Here is a 24,366-nt window from a genome sequence, read left to right on the forward strand (position 1 = left end):
AACGTTTGAAGTCATTAAGACATTTTTTTAAAATAATATTTTATCAAAGCCAAAAGAGACAATAAAGACATTTATAGTGTTATAAATTATTTCATTTAAATGCTGTTCTCTTTCTATTTTTCCCGAACAAAGTATCACAATTTCCACAAAAAAAAATTAAACAGCACTGTTTAAAACATTGATAATAATAATAAATATTTATTGAGAACCAAACTGAAGGATCATGTGACACTGAAGACTGCGGTAATGACTGCTGAAAATTCAGCTTTGCCATCACAGGAATGATTGACATTTTAAAATATATTAAAATAGAAAACAGTTATTTTAGGTAGTAATAATATTTCACAATATTACTGTTTTTACCATATTTTTGAACAAATAAGTGTAGTCTTGGTGAGCACAGACTTCTTACAAAATTATTATTATTAATAAAAAAAATAATAAAATCTTATTGACCCTAAACGTTTGAACGGTAATGTACATATGTACTTCAAATAACCACTTCGGGACATACATACCAATTATCTGTTTATGTAATTACTTTTGGCACTTCTTTTGGCAAGTCTTGCAATATTTATATTTCAGTATATGAACGATTTACATCTTGGAGTTAGAATGTAAGCATAGGGACATTTCCCATTTACCCTACCACTGGATCAGGTTGTGTAGATAAATATTCCATTCTATTCTATTTTATTTTAATGTTAAATATTCTTATCTATTTTATTTTATTCTATGAACATGGCAAAACAAACTCTAATAAACAAGGACATTTTCTTTAATTTGCACTTTATCAATCTCTACAGCCCTACACAGATAGAAGCACACCTCAAGCTTTAAAAAATGACCTCATAATCTCAGGGGTTATCTGAGAGAAGATAATTTACTGTTGTTTACTGACATTAATTAAATGGCAAATAAACTCTGAATGAATACAAAAACACACACAAACACACACACTCAAAACACCCTCTCTTAGCTTTAGCTGTAGGCAAAGACTTGACATTTAGGCCCATTGTGTGAAATGAATTAATATCATTAATATCAGAATATTAATATCACATTGTATAGAAATCATATGTTAGATGACTTAAGTAGAGCACACACACACACACACACATACCTGGCTGTGTGGTGTTGAGTCCTGGCAGGTGAACAGGAGTGAAGGTGAAATCGGCTCCCGGCAGAGGCTGATCATCTTTACTCATACCGTTCTCATAGAGCTCTCCTTCCACTCGCTTCAGATGCCACGGCAACCCCAGCAGATGAACGACTGCAGATAGACAGAATAAAAGATTCAACAATAGAACAAAAGGGTCAAGTCACCTTTATTTATAAAGCGCTTTATACAATACAGATTGTTTCAAAGCAGCTTTACAGTGGTAAACAGGAAAATAACAATTCAATGATGCAAACAGCATTCTGCTGTAAAGCAGCTCTACAAAAACAATAGTAAAGTCATTATTTTTATTCATTAAATAATTAAGATAGAACAATAGAATGATAGATAGAATGATAGAACGATGGATAGAACAACAGAACAATGGATAGAACGATAGATAGAACGATAGATAGATACTGCAGATAGGCAGATGGACAGATGACAATGTGATTAGAAACTGTCTAGAAGAATTTATTCAGATTTTGTATAAGAAAAATGTCACAGACAAAACTGCATGTTAATTGTGCACTGAAAATGAGATTAGAACATTGTATTAAACCATTCTTCAATACATTACTTATCTCCTGTTTTTTTCGTATATCTGAACAAGTATGTGCGCACACATACATTTAAGGTCTTCTCTTATCCCATCATCTCTTGAATGTGTGAGGAAAGCTGCAGAGGATTCTGGGAGTGGAATATAAATCGCTCAGGTGGCATTTTATGATCTCCCAGCAGTGAAAGGCCTTTGGCGCATGGTAATGACCTCATCCTAATTACAGCCAATAAAAAGGACAAACTCTCATTCTGCTCACCTCAGGGCCCCCGATACCAGCTATCTCATCATGCAGTTTCCCTCTCTCTCATTCTCCTGTGCGTGTGTGTGTGGGATTTCAGTCGATCAGGGAAATGAGGTGAGAAGATATACTGACGACGAGTTCTGGAACGGCGAGTGAAAATCAGGTTATTCTCGCAGCTAGTTTCTCCCTCTCATTCCCTCCCGTTCCTCAGGCGCATAGGAGTCGCGTGTGGGTTTGCGCGTGTGTGCGCACGTTGGGCTCTACCGTGAGGAGGCGTCTTTACGAGCCATAAAGAGGGATTGGTGTCTCAGCAGGGAGCTGGATCTACATGATCCTCTCCTTTATCTCCCCCTATTCGCCCTCATCTCTCTCTCCCTCACACACACACACAAAGTAGCTGCCATTGGCTAAATGACAGATCACCCCAAGCACTGCGGATCAGCTTTAACACAGAAACGAACAGGGTCCAGAGTTCAGTTCAAGAATGGACATAAGATACTTTTCTATTGTCCCATTCACCTGAAATAAACATGTTTTTGGTGATCGGATAGCACTTGATCAGACTGTGATTGATACCACTTTTAGAGGTGGTCAAAGACATATTAACTAATACAGATGTTGCACAACAAATAATCACTATCTGTTACTTTGATGGCCAAGAATATACATTTTCTGTCTAGTATTTCCCATCCATTGACATTGATATTTTAACTTTCCAGGTAAAAGCTCTTTTAGTCTTAACAAACGCTGTTGCAACCATTTCTTTTTATTCTTTTGATCTAAGACAACAGATATTGGACTCTTGTGATCTGCTTACCCAGTTTAAACAATATTTTATGAATTATTTCTCTGAACTACACCCAGAATGACTTGTTTCTCCTGGTTGCAGGGGCACTTAAAAACTTTTTTCCGCCATCTTAATACATTAATTGTGAACGTCTGGGTATTGGACAAAGGGGAAAAACAATAAAACATGGTAAAAAGTTTCCAATATAGTAAAAAAAAATATATGTATTTAAGTCAGTTAAGTAACAGAGGGGGTTGTTAATAAGTTTTAGCTGCTTTGGTGTTAAAGGTGCAATATGTAAGGATTTTGCAGTAAAATATCCAAAAACCACTAGGCCATTGTTATATATTTTGTTCACTTGAGTACTTACAATATCCCAAATGTTTCCTACTATTTGTAAATCGTGAGAAAATTGTAATTTTAACCAAGGCTCCGATACGTATGAGGAGTCACCTGTCAATTGCGTTATACCCGCGTTACCCTCGGTTTCCATTTTTTTGGAGAAACCATGGAAACACCAAAAACACTTTAATATATTACATGTTTTAATAGACAAGGGAACAACTATTTTGATATATTTATAGACAGAAAACTAATTATTGTTATATAGCTCAACACGTTTAGTCTTATTGCTTAAATCTAATTTTCTTGATTTTTTTGTGAGTACCATGTTTTTTCAATGCGTCAGAGGAAAAACACTATTTTGTGAAGTAGCTAACATAACATAATCAGATGCAGCTTTATTTTTAGTAACAGTAATGCAGAATTTTCTCCATCATACAATACGTTTCAAAATTAATTGCATGCCATTTTCAACACAAGCCATCCAGCATTTAATATGATATTCTAAAATCAATCTAGCTTACTGCAGTTTTCAACACACTCATGTATCTAATATGATAAACAGTGCTGTGTTACCTCATACTCATGACCGGAAAAGCGGAAGCAGCGCCGGCGACTGTGGCATAATAAAAGTTCCGCTGCTCGCGGCATGTGTTGCATTCGTCTCTCGTTAACAATCGCTCCAGCGGCCTCGTTCAGCTCCTACAACACTCGGTCCTGCTCTGTTTCATACTACAGTAACGTTAATAATCGCATCCAAAATTCTACATATTGCACCTTTAATGAAATTAACTACAGGTGCACTAGATGGGCAACAATGAGACGACCCCCAAAACAGGAATGGTTTTACAGGTGGAGGCCACTGACATTTTTTCCCTACTCATCTTTTCTGACTGTTTTTCACTAGTTTTGCATTTGGCTAAGGTCAGTGTAACTACTGGTAGCATGAGGCGATACTTGGACCCTACAGAGGTTGCACAGGCAGTCCAACTCCTCCAGGATGGCACATCAATACGTGCCATTGCCAGAAGGTTTGCTGTGTCTCCCAGCACAGTCTCAAGAGCATGGAGACAGGCAGTTACTCTAGGAGAGCTGGATAGGGCCGTAGAAGGTCCTTAACCATCAGCAGGACCGGTATCTGTTCTTTTGTGAACAGGATGAGCACTGCCAGAGCCCTTCAAAATGACCTCCAGCAGGCCACTGGTGTGAATGTCTCTGACAAAACAATAAGAAACAGACTTCATGAGGGTGGCCTGAGGGCCCGACGTCCTCTAGTGGGCCCTGTGCTCATTGCCTGGCACCATGGAGCTCGATTGGCATTTGCCATTGAACACCAGAATTGGCAGGTCTGCCACTGGCACCCTGTGCTTTTCACAGATGAGAGCAGGTTCACCCAGAGCACGTGACAGATGTGAAAGGGTCTGGAGAAGCCGTGGAGAACGCTATGCTGCCTGTAACATCGTTCAGCATGACCGGTTTGGTGGTGGGTCAGTGATGGTCTGGGGAGGCATATCCATGGAGGGATGCACAGACCTCTACAGGCTTGACAATGGCACCCTGACTGCCATTAGGTATCGGGATGAAATCCTTGGACCCATTGTCAGACCCTACGCTGGTGCAGTGGGTCCTGGGTTCCTCCTGGTGCATGACAATGCCCGGCCTCATGTGGCGAGAGTATGCAGGCAGTTCCTGGAGGATGAAGGAATTGATTCCATTGAATGGCCCCCACGGTCGCCTGACCTAAATCCAACAGAACACCTCTGGGACATTATGTTTCGGTCCATCCAAATTGGACTAACCTGCTGTATCATTTTTTTCACTTTGATTTTTGGGGTGTCTTTGAATTCAGTCCTCTGTAGGTTGATAATTTTCATTTCCATCAAACGATGTGGCATCCTTTCATTCCTAAAACATTACCCAGTCCATATCAGTATAGATATCCAGCATGATATTTTTCCCCATTGAGATCTGATGTGCTTTCAAAGTGTTCATTTAATTTTTTTGAGCAGTGTATACAGTATATAAAAATAAAAAATAAGCCTTAAGTTCAAGAAACATCAGCATCACACAAATTGATTTACCCAATTCATTAAGTTAATATATCCGTTTAATGTGGTGGAAATGACACACACAAAAAAACAAACAAAAAAACATTCACTCTGTTTAGATCATATTTTTCAACATGCAATAATATTTCTATGAAGGATTTTCATAATTTAAGAATGAAAGTCTAAGTCTTGCACAAGCATAAAACAATAAAACATGGTAGAAGTTTCCAAGACAGTTTTTATGTGATCTTCATGAAATGATGTAAAAAAAACAAACAAACAAACAAACAAAAAAACAGGGACACAAGTGTTCAAAGTTAAAGACACCAAAGTGTCATAAAAATTTATTATTTACCCAGTTCATTAAAGTATTTGTCTGTTTAGAAAAAAATTATGAACAGAGCTTCAGACAGGACAAGAGAAAGAAGGTGGGCGAGATTGACAGAAGAGAAATTGATAGATGGGCAGATCGATGACATCACAAAGCTTTCTATAGGTGTGTGCGCGTAAGCGAGATCTGTCTTGTGTGCATGTGTGTGTACGGGATCACAAAGCGCTTTAAAGGTGCACGTCTGGAAGGTCTCATAAATTCCATGGAGGCCACATTTCTCTCCCCTGCTGGACTCAGAGCCTTGAACGGCAAACATCGATCCCTTAAAACCTCTAACCTCTCCGCTAGTTCTCTCTTTACAACCGCTAATGAAGAGAAAAATCTCTCTCTCTCCCCTTCTTTCTCTCTGCCATTTTTCTCTCTGACCCTTCTCCTCCACTTTTCCGCTCTCTCTCTTTCGACAAGATGGACAACTAGGAAGGATTCTGCACTTTTGAAGTGGAGCGAGAAATAGAAAGTGAGAAGGACACCATTCATCAAGGCTTTTGTTAAATCAACAGATTTTAACATGATTTGTAGAGCGCCGGATAGAGCTGGAAACATACAACATTGACCACGGGATCTGTTGCATACGTGTGCGTATGCACAAGAAAAAAGAGAGAGCGAGAGAGGAGAGAGACAAAGAGACGTGTTTCACAGGGAAGGACTGAGAGCTGTTCACTAGACAAAAGTCCCACATACATCAAAGCTAGCTTTAACCTTGATGCTGAATAGCAGACTACCCTGAGACTGAGAAATGGTTAAGCTCTCTGAGTTTAATGTCACACCACAGTTTGTTAATATCCTCGGCTAGGAAGCTGGGCTAAAAGAAATGGATTCGTTTATTGTGTGTCCTGGCTATCGGTCAATGAGAACAATAAGCTTTTGTGGGCTGGCCATTGTGGCGGAGAGTCAATGTTGAAAAAGGCACAAGCTCTGCATCCGGGCAAAAACCTGATCCCCCTCAGGACATCTAGAGAGAATGGTCTGGAAGATATCGAATTAAGGGATGTAACGGACAGGAGGCGGACATTTTCACATCCAGCTGCTGTTCTGAGATGATGGAAATGTTGTTTAGATGAGGAATGCTGTAGATGGGCGGTTCAGGTTAAATTAATAGAGCAGTTATGAGGCTGGGCGGACAGCTTCTGAGGGAGGGGCTTACAGCCAATGACAGGAGAGGAGAGTTTGTGTGAAATGATCGTCGTTTGTTGAGATGTAAAAATGCTTTGCATGAATGTTCGGCGGGGTCCTATTTCCAGAGGACGCCACCATTGCTTGACCTGCCCACTTTGCCCAACTGAGATAACTCTATGACTTTAAAATGAAGACAGAAGACGAATGTTTTAAGGAGAGATTATACCTCTCTCTTCAAGAGGAGAAGATAAACCCTCGCTTTTAGTGAGGAGAGAACATTGACACCTCTTCCTTATAGAAAAAAAAACTCTTCCTATCTTAAAGGACTGAGATGATTGCCAGCATAAATGTGTAATTTTCTTTATGTTTATGAAAAATGCAAAAACACGCGCACACACAAAAAGAACAGATTTTCATTACTGGAAAAGCTGTCAGTCAAATTTTCCCTGATGTCAAATAATCAGATTTTAGCCCTCTTCCTTGTCCTATGTAAGAAAACTTCACTAATCATTGAAACATATGAACACACACACACACACACACACACATATATATATATATATGACAACATCGCATTAAGACTTACAAGACAAAGGCACTCGTGAAATACCTTAAAAAGCCACACGCAGATCTCAACACTTGAAACTCTGGAAGGGTAAAAGGGTAACACTCAATTAAATCATCATTTTGAGTAGAGGAACTGAAACTCAACTCCGGATATCACAAAACAACAAGTTACCAAACATAATCCAAACACAATCAATAACAACAATGTAAATAAAACTAGCAAACAAATGCAATTTTATTAATTATGTATGCCCCAGTGCATGCTGGGAAAAGGGCAAATGGGTAAACCACAAAACCCTTTTCCTGTGTAAGCCCATTCTAGGATTTCAGTTTTAGGAGGGGCTGAGCCCCCTACCTGATAATGAGCTGATCTGGCTCAGAAGAAAACATCTGTTTTAAGTGTGAGATGTCACGAGATTGAACCTTTTTCGTCTGACAACTTTTTAAAAAAGAATTAAAATGACATCTGTGAATTAATTTATGTACAGCATATAAGCAACTGTGGCGCATCTTATTTTGTGGTTTCACTGTAACGGAGAGCATTTGGATAGAGAAATAAAGAATATCTGTTCTATACTATGTGAGGCTGAATATCTCCCTATGACACTTAGGATAGAAAGTATAATACTTCAACTTAACATTTCAAATACACTTCAACTTTTGCTTTTTTTAAGTGACTGGTATGGGGATGATTCCAACAACTGATCATTAACTGTTAACCTATAGGATTATGGTAAATTATAATGAAATTAAATTAGAATGGATAAGTGTCTGTGGCCCATTAAAAATACCAATAAATTTTCCAAGGGTTTAGTTTTACATGCGCAAATAGCTGCATAAACAACAGAACAAGAGGATTCACACATCATCACATCATACACCTGCAGTGCTTCTGTGATCCGAGAAAAAAAATGTATAAAATTATATATATAATTTTTACTTAAAGACACTTCAGCGAAGTGTAGATGTTCTCAAGATCACGAAGCGATCGGTTTGTGCGAGAAACCGAACAGTATTTATATCATTTTTCACCTCTAAAACACCACTATGTCCAACTTTACGGTTAGTGAGGTAAAAAAAACGCGCTCTGATGACGGAACTGATGTCTCGCGCTTATACTTCAATGAGTGCGAGACATCACTTCCGTTGTCAGAGCGCGTTCAGACCTCACCAACCGGATGCGCAAGGCAGTTGGACAGTTGGTGTTTTAGAGGTGAAAATGATATAAATACTGTTCGGTTTCTCGCACAAACCGATCGCTTCGTGTCTTAGGACATCAATGTGTCGTCACGAGCCGCAGGGTTTAATTTGGATTTGTCTATGCATGTTTTTTTGACTCTTATAGATGGAGTTACCATTGACAAGCATTATACGACTGACAGAACGCAACGGTTGGAGTTAAAAATCATCATTTGTGTTCTACTGAAGAAACAAAGTCACCTACATCTTGGATGCCCTGGGGGTAAGCAGATAAACATCAAATTTTCATTTTTGGGTGAACTATCCCTTTAACATATATATGTTAAATAGGCCTATACACAAAATATATTTCACTCAATTAACAGATTAACAAAACGAAAGAAAAACTGTGCGACAAGTGTATATGCTGAGTTTCGGTTCATTTTTGTTATGCACTCCACAAACAAGTTCACGGAAGGGAAACCAAGACGACAGAAAGTTCATCCTGTGTGTTTCCTTTTTTTTTTTTTTTTTTTCAAAAGCACAATGTTTTGCTTTTATTGTGAGTGTACTCAAATAAAAGTAAACCCTTTACAGTTTCGAATGACGGTTTCCTTGCTCTTATCTGTATGACGGAGTATTTAAAGTTGTTTCCGCTGTTATAAGTCACCTCACGCACACAACGTATCAGTTCTAGCATTGCTAAATTGACATTGCAGCCTGTTCATTATCAAAATACAATAGAGTCAACCAAACACAGTCAACCAAAAAGTTACACTGCTCAATTGAAATAGTCTGTAGTACAATCTGTGCCGTTCAGTGTGACCACTGTGGTGCTATGCCAAGTACATTTTTGCATGTAAAGGATGTCGATCTTGAAAATGTGCATAATAAATAATAGTTCAGCATCCAAATTTGTGCCGAATGAGAAAGGTAGGGTACGTGAGCCCAATACCGGTTTCTGTCTAAGTTTTGTTTTAAATGAATTAATTTTGACTTGAAGTGTATATAGCTACTTATATTTTTCATTTTTTTGTAGTGGGCAGCAGTCAAGATGGCAACCCATTTCCATACCATGGGGAAGTTTTATTTCAAAGTGATCAGGCTTCACAGAAAATTCTAACAAAAAATGAACAAAAGGGAGCAAATCTTCTCCATATATATTTACAGAACTGTATATGCTTAATCAGTGCTGTTTGTACATAGTAGTACAAAGTATACATGAATGCATGGGTAAAAGTTCAACATTAATTCAATTCACATTTATTTGTATAGCGCTTTTCATACATATTGTTTCAAAGCAGCTTTACAGAAAATGCATGTCAGCATTACAATTTAGAGTAATTTGTTATCAGAGGTGACTGACATTACCCTATGTTCTTTGGTCTTTATGGCCTTGTTTACACCTGGTATTTTAAGATGCTTTTTGGTTGATCAGATCACAAGTAGAGGAGGCAGACACATACCCGTTTACACCTGGTATTTTAATCCAAAAATCAGGAATGGTGAGCGAACATTGCATCTCTGAAAACATCATCCAATCAAATGCTTGACTGGAAAGACGCCAATTTGCAAATTCCTCCTTCTCAGGAAAGATTAAAAGGTTCTCTTCAAGACAAAGAAGTGCCCTAAGCTGCTGAACAGGTTGTTGCTATAAGTTCAACTCTACGTTGTTGTAAAGTTGCTCTCTCAAGACTCTGAAGCTCTATAGACAGAAACAAGGAAGTTCCGCAAGTGAATTTGGGGAGTTTGGAAACGGCAACAGGAACCACGACCACAGGCTTTTGCACCAATGTTAGAATCTTCCATCTGCATGTTCTAGATTGTCTGGATTATTCTGCACAGACTTCAGAACCTTCACCTTCAAGGCTCCTTCATTTGCGTGTTCCAGAACAAGGACCTTCTCAGTGTTCCAGAAGTTTAGCGTTCACATCTACCTCGTGTTCAAGGTTGTGAAACGGATCCAAATCCTCCTTCCCACTGCAACGCAGCCCAGCTCGGCTAGTGGAAGATATCGGCGCTAAGAAGTGACCAAGCGGAACGTAAATATCACTTTACCAAACCTCTTTCCAGAGACCTTGGCATTAGTGTATATATTCAGTATATGATTTTCTATTTTGCATTACATAGCTGATGTCAATTAATAACAAATAAGTTTATTTGTTGAATTCACAATAAGGTTTACCTTACTAAGCTTGGAGAAACAGTTTATCTTTTCTTAAGATAACATGTAACTGCAATAGTAACATGCAACTCACTTGTATTTATCAATCTTATGCACTTCATTCATGATATCAATTTAGTAGTTGTTAGTTACTCTTGTTTATCCTTTTGTTAATAAAATTGTTTTATAACACTTGTCTTCTTTGTGTTGATAATACAGTAAGAGGCTCTACAAGTTAACAACATCTCACAAATCCTTCAGATTTGTCAGATGACAAACTCCCTCCAATACACAGTATATTCTTATTTATTCAACAATATGTTCTTTACTATCATGGTGAAATTCCTGGCTGGTGCCCCATTTATTAAGAGGACCATCTAAAAACTCACTCAGTATTAAAACTCAATATTAATATTAAAATAACATTTAAGCCCAAATTCATTACATTTGTTCTGTTCCGAATACAGTTAAATTTGAGGGATTTGTTGTGGAGTGAGGGGAACTAAATTAGCCTATAGCTATTTTTATAGTGTTTATAATGTTTGTAAACATTTCGCTTTATTTAGCCTATCAGTATTTTACATTATTTCTGAATGTAATAGTAAAATGCAACTTATACGCGACTTATCTGTTTCTCTCTCTCTCTCTCTCTCTCTCAAAAATGTAATTTTACATGTGTGGCATATTTTTTAACCATGCAGCAAACATTTTAAAAAATATCTTAAAAATTACTTCAAAAATTATTAAAATTACTGTACTTTTTAAACCTTAACTGATTATTAGGTCAATTTTTTTTTACTGTCAGTTAACAGTTAACCAATTAATTATGAGCATCCCTAGTATCAATACATTGTTGCCGGTTTCAGGACTGGTAAAAGCTTTTTTGTTTATTATCTTAGCCAGAAACACATCACCCCGTCTAAACCCAGGGTGGGTTACCAAAACACAGGGGAGATCCTAAACTGTGGTATTTTTCAGCAGGACTGTTTGTGCACTCAGAGCACCGTACATCACCCTGGTTCAAAGGAGCCTGCTAAATGACAAGTGACTGCTGCTGATAAAAGCTGACTGCGAGCTGACGAATGCAAATGAAGTGGAATTAATCTGTGAATGCATAGACACATTTATTTCTACACACAACGTGCAGAAACTGGCAGATAAAAGGAGAAAAATATGTGAAATGGTGATGAGATGCTTGTCAAAAGTTGCATCAAAGGATGATGTAATTTTTTAGCACAGAATCTATAAATTACTGATGAATTATTTTTTTTGCAATTTTGTTTAGTTTTGCAGAATTTACACACCTCACCCTAAAGTAAAACTCACTTAAAAAAAATACAAATTACAAACGAAATCTCTAAAAAATTAGACTCTTCCTATTCAGAGCATGCAGCACACCCCCTTTCCAAAGCTCACTCGACTAGACTGCTGTAATGCGCTTTTCAGCCACAATCAAACCTCTGCAAATGATCCAGAATGCGGCAGTGGTTTTTAACGAACCCAAGAGAGTGCATGTTATATCTCTCTTTGTCTCACTCCACTAGTTGTCAGTTGCTGCCCACATCAAGTTCAAGGCACTGATGCTTGCGTACAGAACACTCGCCGGATCTGTACCCTCTTACCTCCACTCACTACTGTAAATCAATGTTCCCTCCAGAAATCTGCAGTCGATCAGTTAGAGCCATGGTACCAGCACAAAGAGGTGCAAAATAACTCTCTCAAACCTTCATTGTCCCTCGATGGTGGAATGATCTTCTCCATCTGACTGCATCAGAAAAGGTGAATCCCTGTCTACCTTCAAAAACAAGTGAAGACACCCCACAACTGTTAATGGAAAAAATCTCTCCATTCTCTACCCTCTCACCTATATATATATCTCTGCAATAGCTTGTACTTTGTACTTTTCCAAGCAATTTTGGAACTTTTTATTGTGGCACTTATCAGTTACTGTACTGCTGCTATGATGAATTGCTTTTGTTTAAGTATTCCTCATTTGCGAATCGCTTTGGATAAAAGCGCCTGCTAAATGAATAAATGTAAATCTCAATTGTTTCTCCTAGACAGCAATTATATTAAATGGAAAGTAAAATGAGAGAGAGAGAGAGAGAGAGAGAGAGAGCTTTCTTCTGAGAAAGTAAAAAGTACCCTCGTAATCTCATACTTGTCTCCTCTAGAGATCTCAACAACATCAAGCTTGGGCTTCAGATTTGCCAAGATTTCAGTCTACAATGAAAAGCATTTCTCATTTAATTCATCCAGACTAAATGTTCTGAGCTATGCAATTCAATAATTTTATATTTTATTCATTATTTTATTATAGCTCTATACTCCTAAAGTATGTCAACAATCATCGTGTCAATTTTTTTAGTTCTTCTGAGAGAAAAAAAAAAAAAAAAAATGGAGAAGCATCAACAAGACAAAATTGATATTTAAATAAAAGCAAGCAGCCTGTGTCAATAAATTTGTTCTTGGTCTAATTCCTTTCAAAGTTCAGAGAGTTTTACGTAAACATACATGATAGATGAAAAGCATTAAAAGGGTAAAGAAAAAAGAAAGGAAGCTGATAATTATTTTCACGTTATTTCTGATAACCTTTTATGAAAGGCCAAGCATAAAATTCTCAAGTCATTTAATTAGATAATTAAAAAACACTAAAAACTAAAATCAATCATGCTCCAAGTGAATTTAGACATCACAACATCATAATGTACAGTTTGAAAATGGATATTTAAAGATTTGCTAAAGATTACAATCAACACTGCACCATTTAAGTTGCAGAAACATTCCAAAGCAGAAAAAAACAGTGGATGTGAAGCTGGGATAAAGTTTTATCTGATGAAACTCCTCTCATGGGGTAGACTAACATGTTAATAAAGTCATCCTATTACTCTGAATGAGCTGTAACCAAAGGACCTTAAAACAACTTCACCTCTCAGCCTGTTTAATTGTCTTAAGTACTAGCTTTATAAGCTGCAGTTTATTTGAATAGATCTCTGTTACCACTGACATTTCACTCACAAAGACAACCAAATATACAAATTCAAGTGTATATGTGTTCTCTGAACAACATGCCTTCTTATCCATCAGCCAAAACCCCCTATTGCTTAGCCTTAGGGTGTGTCTTTATCCTCTGGAAACAAACATGCAAACACACACAGATACATAAAAAAGCAACTGTTTGATTTCATCCCTTTTAAGGGAAATGGCAGAAAGCCACTCTACTGAGTGGGGTCTTCTGGATTCTTGCGGGGTTTTTTCATTGATCTAGTGTTTTGATCATAAAAAGACACATTATGATCCATAAACATGCATCCATTTTCAACTGCTTTTGAAGCTATGAAGTCCTTTTCACAACTTCAAATTAGTAAAATTGCAAAAATCATTGTGTATGTGTGTGTAAAAACTACGGCTGTCACTTATTAATCTAATTATTTGTATACATATATATTTGCTGTAAAAATCCCCCAAAAGGAAGGTGATTAAAAGACATTACTGTGAAAGATAAAAGCAATGAACAGCACTGAAACATTCAACAGAGACTGACAACCCAAGTAAAAATGTGCATGTGTATATGCGTATGCACATATAGATCTCATATATGTCTGCTGTATTATGCATGTGTTAGGTAGTAGGAAACATCACGAACAGCATGAGTGTATAAAGTGAAAATGAATAATACAGCAGCGGATGCCAGATTCACCGGAGAGAAAGCTACGCCCACGTTCATACCCATATGTCTACTGCTTCCTGCTCCATGGCCTTTTGCGCTTTTAATGTTGAATGTGTTCCCGCCTTCTCCACCCAGTCTCAGCTTACCACACCCTCACAATGCTGCCTCACCTCTTTCTGTACTGCCATGTCCTATACCGCTCCATCATCTCCATTCCTGCATCGCTCCATCATTTACCAGCTGATTTTTTTCACTATCAGATTCAGTAAATCCACATTCAATAAAAAGAAATTCTAGAATAAATGAAAAAGTTGTCCAGTTTATAGTGACATAAACCAGGTGGTTTTCAAAGGTTTTAATGCCACGGACCCTGTATATTCTTCTAGCCAATCACAGCCCAACAAAGATATTTACTACAACCAGTGAAAAGAGCTCACTTTATTTTCTCCATTGTTTATTTGGTGGAGTAAGTTAAAGGAATCATATCTTGAGAGATCAAATTTTCCTTCATCTTTTGAAATAAGAGTTCAGTGTACTATAATAAAATAATAAAGAAACTTTCTGAACTCAAAACTTCTGACCCAGTCCAAAAATATCAAATACTGCAATTCAGCTCATCCTCATAAAAACAGCTCATCCTGAAATGCTTGAATGTGATGGCAGAAACTCAAATTCATTAACATATAACTGCTCACCGTTAGTCAGAAATGCCTATTCAGTGTGTATATTAGGCCAAAAAATCATTACAACAAGATCTGCTCATTTCAGTCTGTCCTGTCACAGTATGATGTAGGCTTTGCTAAATGGCTGTTTAAAATGCTCCCTTATATTCAAAACTAAAAACAAACAAATAAATGTATTTGTAAAATGTAAAATGTATTTTAAAAAGTATAATAGGTCATTTAGTTTTCTTTAACATTATCTTTGATTTCTGCTATCTTCTGACAGAGTTTGAAGCCATTATAGCACCATAAATCAAGATAATTAAAACCTGGCTGATGTGGCTGGACATTTTAGCTTTTGTGCTGACATTTTTAGTTTGGATTGATGGAGGTTCGTCTCACTGAAACCATCTTACTTAGTCCCCTGGATACTATCAGCTATCTGGGTCATTGCACTCATACAAAAAACACCTCCCATTTATCCCTCCGAAGTGAGCAACACAAACCCACAAAAACCTACCTTTGACACACACCCAAAAACTCACGTACGTAATAAAACGTTCGCCGCACTACACTGTTATTATGATGCATCATGACTTTAAAAAACTTTAAAACCCTCTATTTCTTTAACACACACAGAGAGAGAGAGAGAGAGAGAGAGAGAGAGAGAGATATTCACTCAGTGCCTTTGATACATTTTCATCAACAATTATTGATTGTCTCTCTCTGTCCCTGCAGGGTCCTTGACTCAATTAGGACATAACAAACACACACACACACACACACACACACACACACACACACACACACACACACTCTCTCACACCTCACTTAATGTCTTCATAGCGTGTGCAAGTCTGGTACCTAATGTGTGCTTGTTAGCTTGTTAAAGTAAAAATTGTGGTGAGGCCAGATGATACAGCCTCATTAAATTCATTCAATTAAATATACACACAGACCAATTAAAACCCTTCTCTTAGGATAAACACTCTATTAAAACATCTGACCTTAATCTAAACTGGAAACTCAATACTGTCCCTTATTCTTTCTCTAATGATAATTATATACTCATGCCTGAACAAAATTCAACAGAAAGCTCTTATGATATAACTTAACATTAAATTTCTAAAGGTCTATCATCCATAAAATTACACACATCTCACCCTGTGTGTTTTTTAAATATTTTGGCTAATAATGCTTTCAGTTACCAGTACATTAGTCTCAGCTCCAATTAACAATTTGTAAAAATTTTAAAGTATTCCAGATTAAATACAAGCACTACCACGAAAAATAGTTTTTAAAATGTATATTTTATAAAAATAAATAATCCATAATGATTACGACAACACTTTTTTAAACAAAATTAAAGAATGAGTCAAATCTATGGTATCTTTTTTTTTTCTTTCTTTTTTTTTTCTTTTCCTTTCCATTCCTCAGATTTTACAAAACAATCAGTAAAGAAAATTATACATGTGCCAACTGAAGAATTACATTGGCCTAATGCTAACCTTAACCCAACCCTAACACTACCTTAAAAGACAATGGGATGTTTTAGAAAGAATATTTACGATATGCCTACTGGCCAATTAAATTACACTTCAGCACCGGCACACAACACAGTCAAATTTCCAGTTACCATGTTTTGTGGGTCCTTTTCTTCTCATCTGTGATGCTTTTACTCGACAGGACAAAAGTTTTTGTTCAGCATGTGAAGATAATGCAGATTCATTCGTTCTTTATGTTCCTCTTTATCTTTATTCCCTTTATCCATTTGCTTCCCTTCATTTGCCCAGAAAATGAACTGAGAACACATTTAGATTGCTGGATAAGAATGAAAGCCAAGAGACAAAGCAGACGGATTGCATCTGTTTAGACAGAGTGCCACTAACGATGGGGTGAAAGACGACCATACGATCATTAATGGCAAATCTCCGGAGCATGCACATGTGCACACACACACAGCAAAAATCACATCTAGCAAACCGCTTCTATGGCATAATTAAAGGAATAGTTCACCCAAATATTAAATTCATTATCAAGAGGCTAAAAATTGCCATGAGGGGAAAAAAATGACGTAGTACAGTAATGAAGCAATGACGTACAGTTCCAGTATACTATACTAGATTGCAGTGTTCTGCTGCATTCGTTGACCTCCAGTGCAAATTGTGTTAACACTCTTTAGAAATAAATAAATAAAATAATGAATATATACTGTATACACATTACTGTTCAAATGTTGATGAGTTTTTGAGTTTTAATGAGTTGAAGATTTTTTGTTTTTGAAACAAATACTTTTTTTTTTTTTCCAGCAAGGATGCATTAAATTGATCAAAAGTGACATTGTAATTGTAAATTAAGTGTTATTTTTAATTGTAATAATATTTGACAATTTTATTGTTTTTTTTGTTTTTTTTTACTGTATTTTTGATATCATAAGAGAAAAATTCGTACTAACCCCAAAATTTTGAATGGTAGTGTATAAATATAAATAAATAAATAATAACAATAATACTAATTTTAACGAATTTGCACAAATGATTTAATTAACATTTAATTTACGAATGGTCATAATAGTTTTAATTTCTGAAATTCTATTTGCTCCTGTAAGGTCTCTGTTTTTGCGTAAAGAAATGAGTTTACTGTGGAAAGCCATAATTCCAAACGGAATGTGTTCAGAACAGATATACACACGGTAGAACAGAAATGAACATCACAAACGTCAGATTCTCAAGAAATCATTGTAACGTGTTTGGGAATTGCACAGGTCCTCGTTTCATTAGAGAGAAACACACTCCCAGACACATGATTAGTGTTTAAGAGGCTGCCTGTGTGAACTTCTGACCAGAAACTTTATTAACTGTAGCCTTTCAAGCGTTAATGGATGAAACCTTTTACCCTAATGTTTTTCTCTAAAACACACATCATTTTTTAGTGAGATTTTCTAGAGAAATGCCTGTGAGAGGGTGAAAGCCTGAGAAAATTAAGTCAGTACACTGAGGTGCATAAGCACATGTCTCTCTTTCTCTCTCACACACACGGTGACTTGGCTAAACAAAACTTTAACACCATTAACCTCTGAACGGCCTTGTGGGATATTTACTCTTTCATCTCTCGTTCTCCCTCATCCCTCGTTCATAAATATTCATCTCTCTAATAGAGTTTTTCACAGTGTGAGTTCTGCTAATTCCATATGACCCCAACCAGCATGACAGCAGCCATGGACAGAGAGAGAGAGAGAGAGAGGCATAAAGCAGAGGTGGAGAGATAAGACACTCACCGATGATGTACGTCAGCAGTAGAGCAAGAGTCAGCGTAATTGCGCTGGCGCTCAAAGCCGTACATTTCCAGTTACAGCAGCGATAAGGTTTACTGAATGAGAAGAGCGGTCTGGAGAGGGTGGTTCTGGGTAGAGGCCTCGGAGGCGGCGAATAGACCGTGCTGGATGTCAGAGGGTAATTCTGATTGGCCGCGTTGAAAATGGCAGACGAACCCGAACCGTGCTTGAACAAGAAATGCCTGTAAAGGAAAGAAATCACTGTGTTATGTTCGATTTGATTTGTCAATCAATTTGATCACGAATAGCTCAAAAAATACATCTAAAAATAAATTACACCTGGAAAACTGAGTCAAAGAGAGACAGAGAGAGCAAGAGAGAGATGGTGTGAGAAAAAGGGAGAGGTGCAATCGGAGTGTGTAATTTCTCTCACTTGCTTTGGTTACTAATTGGAGTCATTTGCTCTCACGTGCATTTAATTACAGATATTTAGCACCAGAGATTAATGAGCCATAATTAATAGATAACATCCCTTAGATTAATTATGATATTAATTACACAGAGGAGTCCATTCTTAGAGTAATTAAAAGGTGCCTACTTAAAAACAATTTACTCAGAGATACACAGTCCTGGTGTTGCTTTGCACAAACTACAATGGTGGGCAGTTACCAAATAAAAACAATAAAAAATAATATTAAAAAAAAAAAAAAAAAAAAAAAAACTTAAATTTAAATGAATGTATAAGAGCAATATTTTTATATTTTGGGTGTACACTGTAATTTCTCTCTGCCATTTTAATAATCTTTTTGCTTTTTTACAATTCACTAAAACTCAAGTGTGAAAAACTCACCTTTGGTGTGAAAAATAAGCTCAAGTCATTTTAGAAATATAAGAAGTAATCTATGCAGTCTTTAAGTTAATATGTAGTCAAAACACAGCATGTACAACAATTTTATAAGAATTAGAAAAAAAAGTAGCTTAAATTAGTTTTAGATGAAGTATATCCTGTCACAATTCAGGACAGTTCTGTCACTGCTTGATGTGTCAAGTCAAGCCGACTTCTTAAAGCACTATGTAGTTATTCTTTCATTTTAAAATCAAAGTTCCTTTTTTTTTTTATCATGACATGTGGCTAGTTTGGTTAGTGGGTGCAACACACAGGCGCAGATACACGGCCGTTTAACCGTGTCATCACGATGACAGACAGATTGACAGATAGCAATGGGGAAATTGGTAACAGCTTTTAGTTTAAAAGCCCAAAGGCAACAGAAGAAAGATCTTCAAATTCCCAAGATACACATGGATTCTCAACAGCAATTGATCCCATTGCAACATCAGCTAGTGATGGAGCAGGGTAAACATGCGCAACTCTTCCAAAGGCACAAAGGGTCAATCAATAAAAAGGACCAAAATCATTGAAAGGTAGATCAGTCTAAACACATTTACAAGTTCATATGCTGATGAGGCAAAATAGCATGATGACATCGATATGGAGTGAAGATGATGGGGAAAAACTGAACACACACACACACACGTCTCTGTTTATATTATAGTAGGGACTTCCCATCTGTTGTTTAAATTAAGGTAATTACTGCACCCAAAACAAAACCCTACACCCTACACACAGCTTTTGGCAATTTTAGATTTTTATTGAAACACTGTTTAGTCTATTTATGATGTTCCTTTCATTGCTGTGACTTCCCAAAGGTCCCCACAAAATAAGTCGTTTCAGGTTTCACTGTATTTCCAGGGACATTTGGGCCCAACAAATTTACCGAAACTACCCCTGCTCACACGAGGAGACTCGCAAATGCACATACATAAAAATGTAACAATTAAGGTTGACACATATAAACAATTTTAATCAAATTTATTACATGATATGCAGATTGCATTAATCACAACTAGTTTGACATAATAAAACCATATTATTGTGGCTGACAAGTAAATCACTGAATCAGGGTTGCTGCACATTTTTTAAAGTCAAATTTAAGGCTTTTTAAGACCTTTTTAAGACCTGAAGTAATAAAAATTAATACTATGCATTAGGGGTGTGCAATATTGACAAAAAAATTGATCTCAATAGTTTTAAAGTTGTTTCAAAAGTTTCAAAGTTTGTTGATAACAATATTTAGATGATATTTTTATGAGTGTGTTTTTGTGCTGGTACCATGGCTGGTTTAGGCCTATTGTGGACTGCTGATTCACAAAGACATTTTTGTTCATATTCTGTGCAGTGGTTACTTTACAGCAGTAACAGAAATTAACATTTTTATTAAGGGGCAGTATTTGCCACCTTAAATTGATTTCCAGGGGCATTTTTACCTATAGAAGGGCATTTTTTCTAAACTTTTTTGGAAGTATACACCACCTTTTATGTCAAATTATAACATTCAAATTAAATTCAATTAGAATAATAGCACAGTATTGGTATCAAATTACAGTATCAAATTAAATCATTATCAACAAAATCCATCTTTGCAATGCAGAGGTGACACAAAAAGCGGCATGAGAAGTGGCATTAATATACTTACACAGCATTTACAATTTGTCTACATAAATTTAATTCAATATTGAAATATGAAATTATTTCTAATTTTAACTTTTTAATTAAAATGTACTTTAAATATGAAACTAAAGTGCCAGTAGGTGGCAGCAAGTAACTGTCTTAATGAGTGAGTCATTCATTTATCTGATTTGTTGAAAAGAAGACAAAAACTCGTCAGGGCAAAAATGCCCATGTATTTTGAACTTTGAGGGCATATAATAACTGCATACATCACGCAGTGAAAGCGTGAGTGACAAACTCAATGTCAGCTCGCACATCGTTAACACAATAATTACGATATCATCATAGACTATGCTTATAACACACCCCTACGCACATAAAGAATGAACTTGCAACTGTTACTGAACTGACATTGACCCATTTTCTTCTGCTTTCTCGTGCAGGAGATAGTATGTTACACGCTGCCGTAAATGCTGCGAGGCCCGCGAATTGTCACGTGAACAAGCAAATCCAAAGAAAAAATAATATGTACGCTAATTAGATAGTTTTAATTTGGTAAATGATTTAGATATGTCTAAGTCAAAGTGTCATCTAAAATTTAAGACCTATCATAAGTAAAAATAAGACTTTTTAAGACTTTTTATGGCCTTAAATTTTAAAAATCTAATTTAAGACTTAAGGATCCGTGGGAACCCTGTGAATAGACATTGCAAAAAGTGACATTAGATGTCAATATAGTTTTTTTTTTAATCAATCTGTTTTGCAAAATCCAGTTTGTCATTCTGTCTAGTCGATGCAATATATACTGTATTTTTACTTTTAGCACATTGTTTATTCAAGTAATTGCACTAAATGAATACATTTAATTGACAGCCCTAATTAAAATGCTTTCCTACCATAGAGACTAAATGACCAAAGCAGTTAGCTACAGGATGCAATGTTGAAATGTCAAGAAAAACTGTTTCAGGGTCAAATACAAGTCATATACTAAAGGCGAGCGAGTCAATGAGAAAGCACCCAGCAGATACACACAAGCAAGTTTTGGATATTTGTTTATAGTGTCTAACAGGGATGCCATACAAAGCCGTGAAAGGAGCGGTTAAATTAGCATGCAATGGTAAAATGAGGCTTGAGACTGAGAGAAAAATTACAGTTTACCTCAGCCATTTAAAAAAGAGAAAGTTAATTTCACACTTAGACACGCAGAACTAATCCTGTCTTTATTTACTGTAGAATAAATAAATAACAATTAACACTTAGAAAAACAAAGAGAAAGATTGAGACGAAGGAAAAAAGACAGAAAGAGAGAACGAAAAGAGCAGGTGTGAACACAAGAGATCACAGTTTTACAAATCAGATTTCTACAGTCTCAAAATAAATATTCTATTCCACTGACTATTTTTTTCACTAAAATCTCAGAGCCTTGAATTCAAAGTCAAAGTGGCTATTGTTTTTAAACCAAACACTTTTGAAAAACTGTGAAATATGGCATGTATACAGAAAACAATCTCAGATTGATTTTATATAGAACACCTGAGTCACTAGGTGGTTAATGACATAAAAAACATGCCAGTGATCACCATGCATTTCCATTATATGGAAAAGAGCAGCTTCAACTTGACTGATCAAATCGAGATATTTGAATAAATATAAATATTTGAATGTATATTTTATATTATATATTAAAATATTTCATTATTTCATATTTTATTATATATTATATTAAACATATTTAGATATTAAATACAAATGAATTTCAATATATTTTTATTGGGAAAATCGACTAAGAAAAATTCTGATGGGAGACATTTGCATAGGAATGATGTTTCTTTCTATTAAAACCTCATATGTATATCATCTACTGTATTCCATGCTATATATTATATATACAGTTCATATACAGTGTATGGCGACTGAATCAGCGAGTGTTCGGAATAATATGCTGATGGGAGAGATTCTCCTCTGTGCATTAATGTTGGTCTATTGATCCAGATTTAATTGAGAAAGTTCATTTGGGAGAGAGCAACATGTCAGCAGGTATAGACATCACCATGACGATGACACGTTCTCGATACAACGGCAATGTCATCAGGCGTTCGGATCAGTCTGGCTAGAATCTCTCAGGCAACCCTTTAACCTGAGGACTTTCCTGCAGCAGTTGGCAGGATTTTTCAAACCACTCTAGAAAATTGGTAAATCCGCTTTTCTTTAACCCTCAAATCTCAAAGAAAACATCTGAATTGGTGGCATTCACTCTGTGGCCAGTTACAAGCCAAAGTGTATGGCCATTTAAACTCCATTAGCAAGCGAGGTTACATTTCTACACTTTTACTCTTGGCTTCCTTTAGACATGTCATTCTCCTTTAAAAGGAATAAAGTGATGTTTAAAAAACAGGACTGAAGCTGCTGAGAAAAATGTATAAGGGCTAAATTACCCAGTATTCCTCTAATAGCCGCCAGCATAAACATTCCATTTCTGCCTGCTGCTTGTGGTGGGTTTAGAAAAGGTGCTGCAGTGCTTAGCATAGTTCAGAATACTTGAAATCTGTTATTAGGTATTGTTTGGAGACAGCTGGATTTGTATAATGGTGGCTTTATTTAATCACAACAACATGCTTGACCAATATGGCAAATCTTCATAAAACAATAAACATCTCTCCAGGTACATAACAGCTATCAGCATCAGAGTGGATATGTGACTCAGCTCCGGTTGTTTGTTCAACTTCTCAGTCAAAATAACTTTGACCGCTACCGAATTCACCTTGCTGGAAATCTAGAAAAGCTGACATACATGCGCTCATATGTATGCACACGCACGCAGCTTTCATTTTCATCAATATCTTTGGGGTTTGTGTGCGTGTAAGACAATCACCCCAGGAAGACAGCTTCATTTCCTCCCTCAAAGCAGACACGTCTATCCTTCATCATTTATTTACTCTCCCATTTCTCTCTTTCAGAAGAGTAGGTCAACCCTCAATCTCATCTTCATCATCATCACCATCATATCTCTCCATCTGTCGTTCACAGACAAACACTCATGCACATCATTCTCTTTCGTTTGAAGACAAGAAGATTTAGTCATTTCTATCTCTATTTTACTACCCAGCTTTTACATTAAAGTTTTAACTTCCTTTCTTGTAATTGAACACATATAAAGAGAGTCTATGTGTGGTCTATTTTGATTACAATGTGGGTGTCAATGAAGAACCAAAGAAAATGGCTTTATAAAACACTAAATGTCTCAATGAAAATGCCAAAAAGGTGCTGTTTAGGCTGTTTAGGGTTAATGCACGGAAAACATCATTAGCTCAGTATAAAACAATGGAATTCCATGGAAAGACCCCAGGCATTACAGAAAAACAAATGTATGTGTGTTCATATTTTACCTGGTCTCTAGTGGTATGTTGCTGTTCAGTGCCCAGGTATTGTGCGTCTGCCCGTTGTCATCCTGTCCAGCTTTGTTCCCAGATTCCAGCGGTTGGCATCGGGCGGGCAGCGTGCTCCTCTGCACCACCTCTGGAAGGGGAGCCGGTGCTGGACGGGCACAGGTGCACGCGTGAGGCGGCGGTGGAGGAGGGGGCAGGGGTCGAAAGGTGAACTGAGCCACAGGGCTAGAAGGGAGATCTTGAAAGAGAAAGAGAAAAAATAGAGAGAGAAAGAGCAAGAAATGAGAGAGAAGTAATTATAATATTTAA

General features: G+C 36.6%; 1 protein-coding gene across 4 annotated transcripts in view; it reads right to left on the reverse strand.

Annotated features, from left to right (window-relative positions):
• The window catches only part of tenm1 (teneurin transmembrane protein 1), a 202,295-nt gene that overhangs the window by 66,843 nt on the left and 111,086 nt on the right, over positions 1 to 24,366 (reverse strand). For all 4 annotated transcript variants that reach the window (XM_051895417.1, XM_051895419.1, XM_051895418.1 and 1 more), the window contains 3 exons: positions 24,058 to 24,295; positions 18,166 to 18,404; positions 1,124 to 1,273 (listed from right to left, as the gene is read on the reverse strand). In XM_051895417.1, coding sequence (XP_051751377.1) covers positions 1,124 to 1,273; positions 18,166 to 18,404; positions 24,058 to 24,295 — 627 coding nt within the window. The remainder of the gene's footprint in view (positions 1 to 1,123; positions 1,274 to 18,165; positions 18,405 to 24,057; positions 24,296 to 24,366) is intronic.

Source organism: Ctenopharyngodon idella, chromosome 5, assembly GCF_019924925.1.
Source record: "Ctenopharyngodon idella isolate HZGC_01 chromosome 5, HZGC01, whole genome shotgun sequence".
Classification (NCBI taxonomy): domain Eukaryota; kingdom Metazoa; phylum Chordata; class Actinopteri; order Cypriniformes; family Xenocyprididae; genus Ctenopharyngodon; species Ctenopharyngodon idella.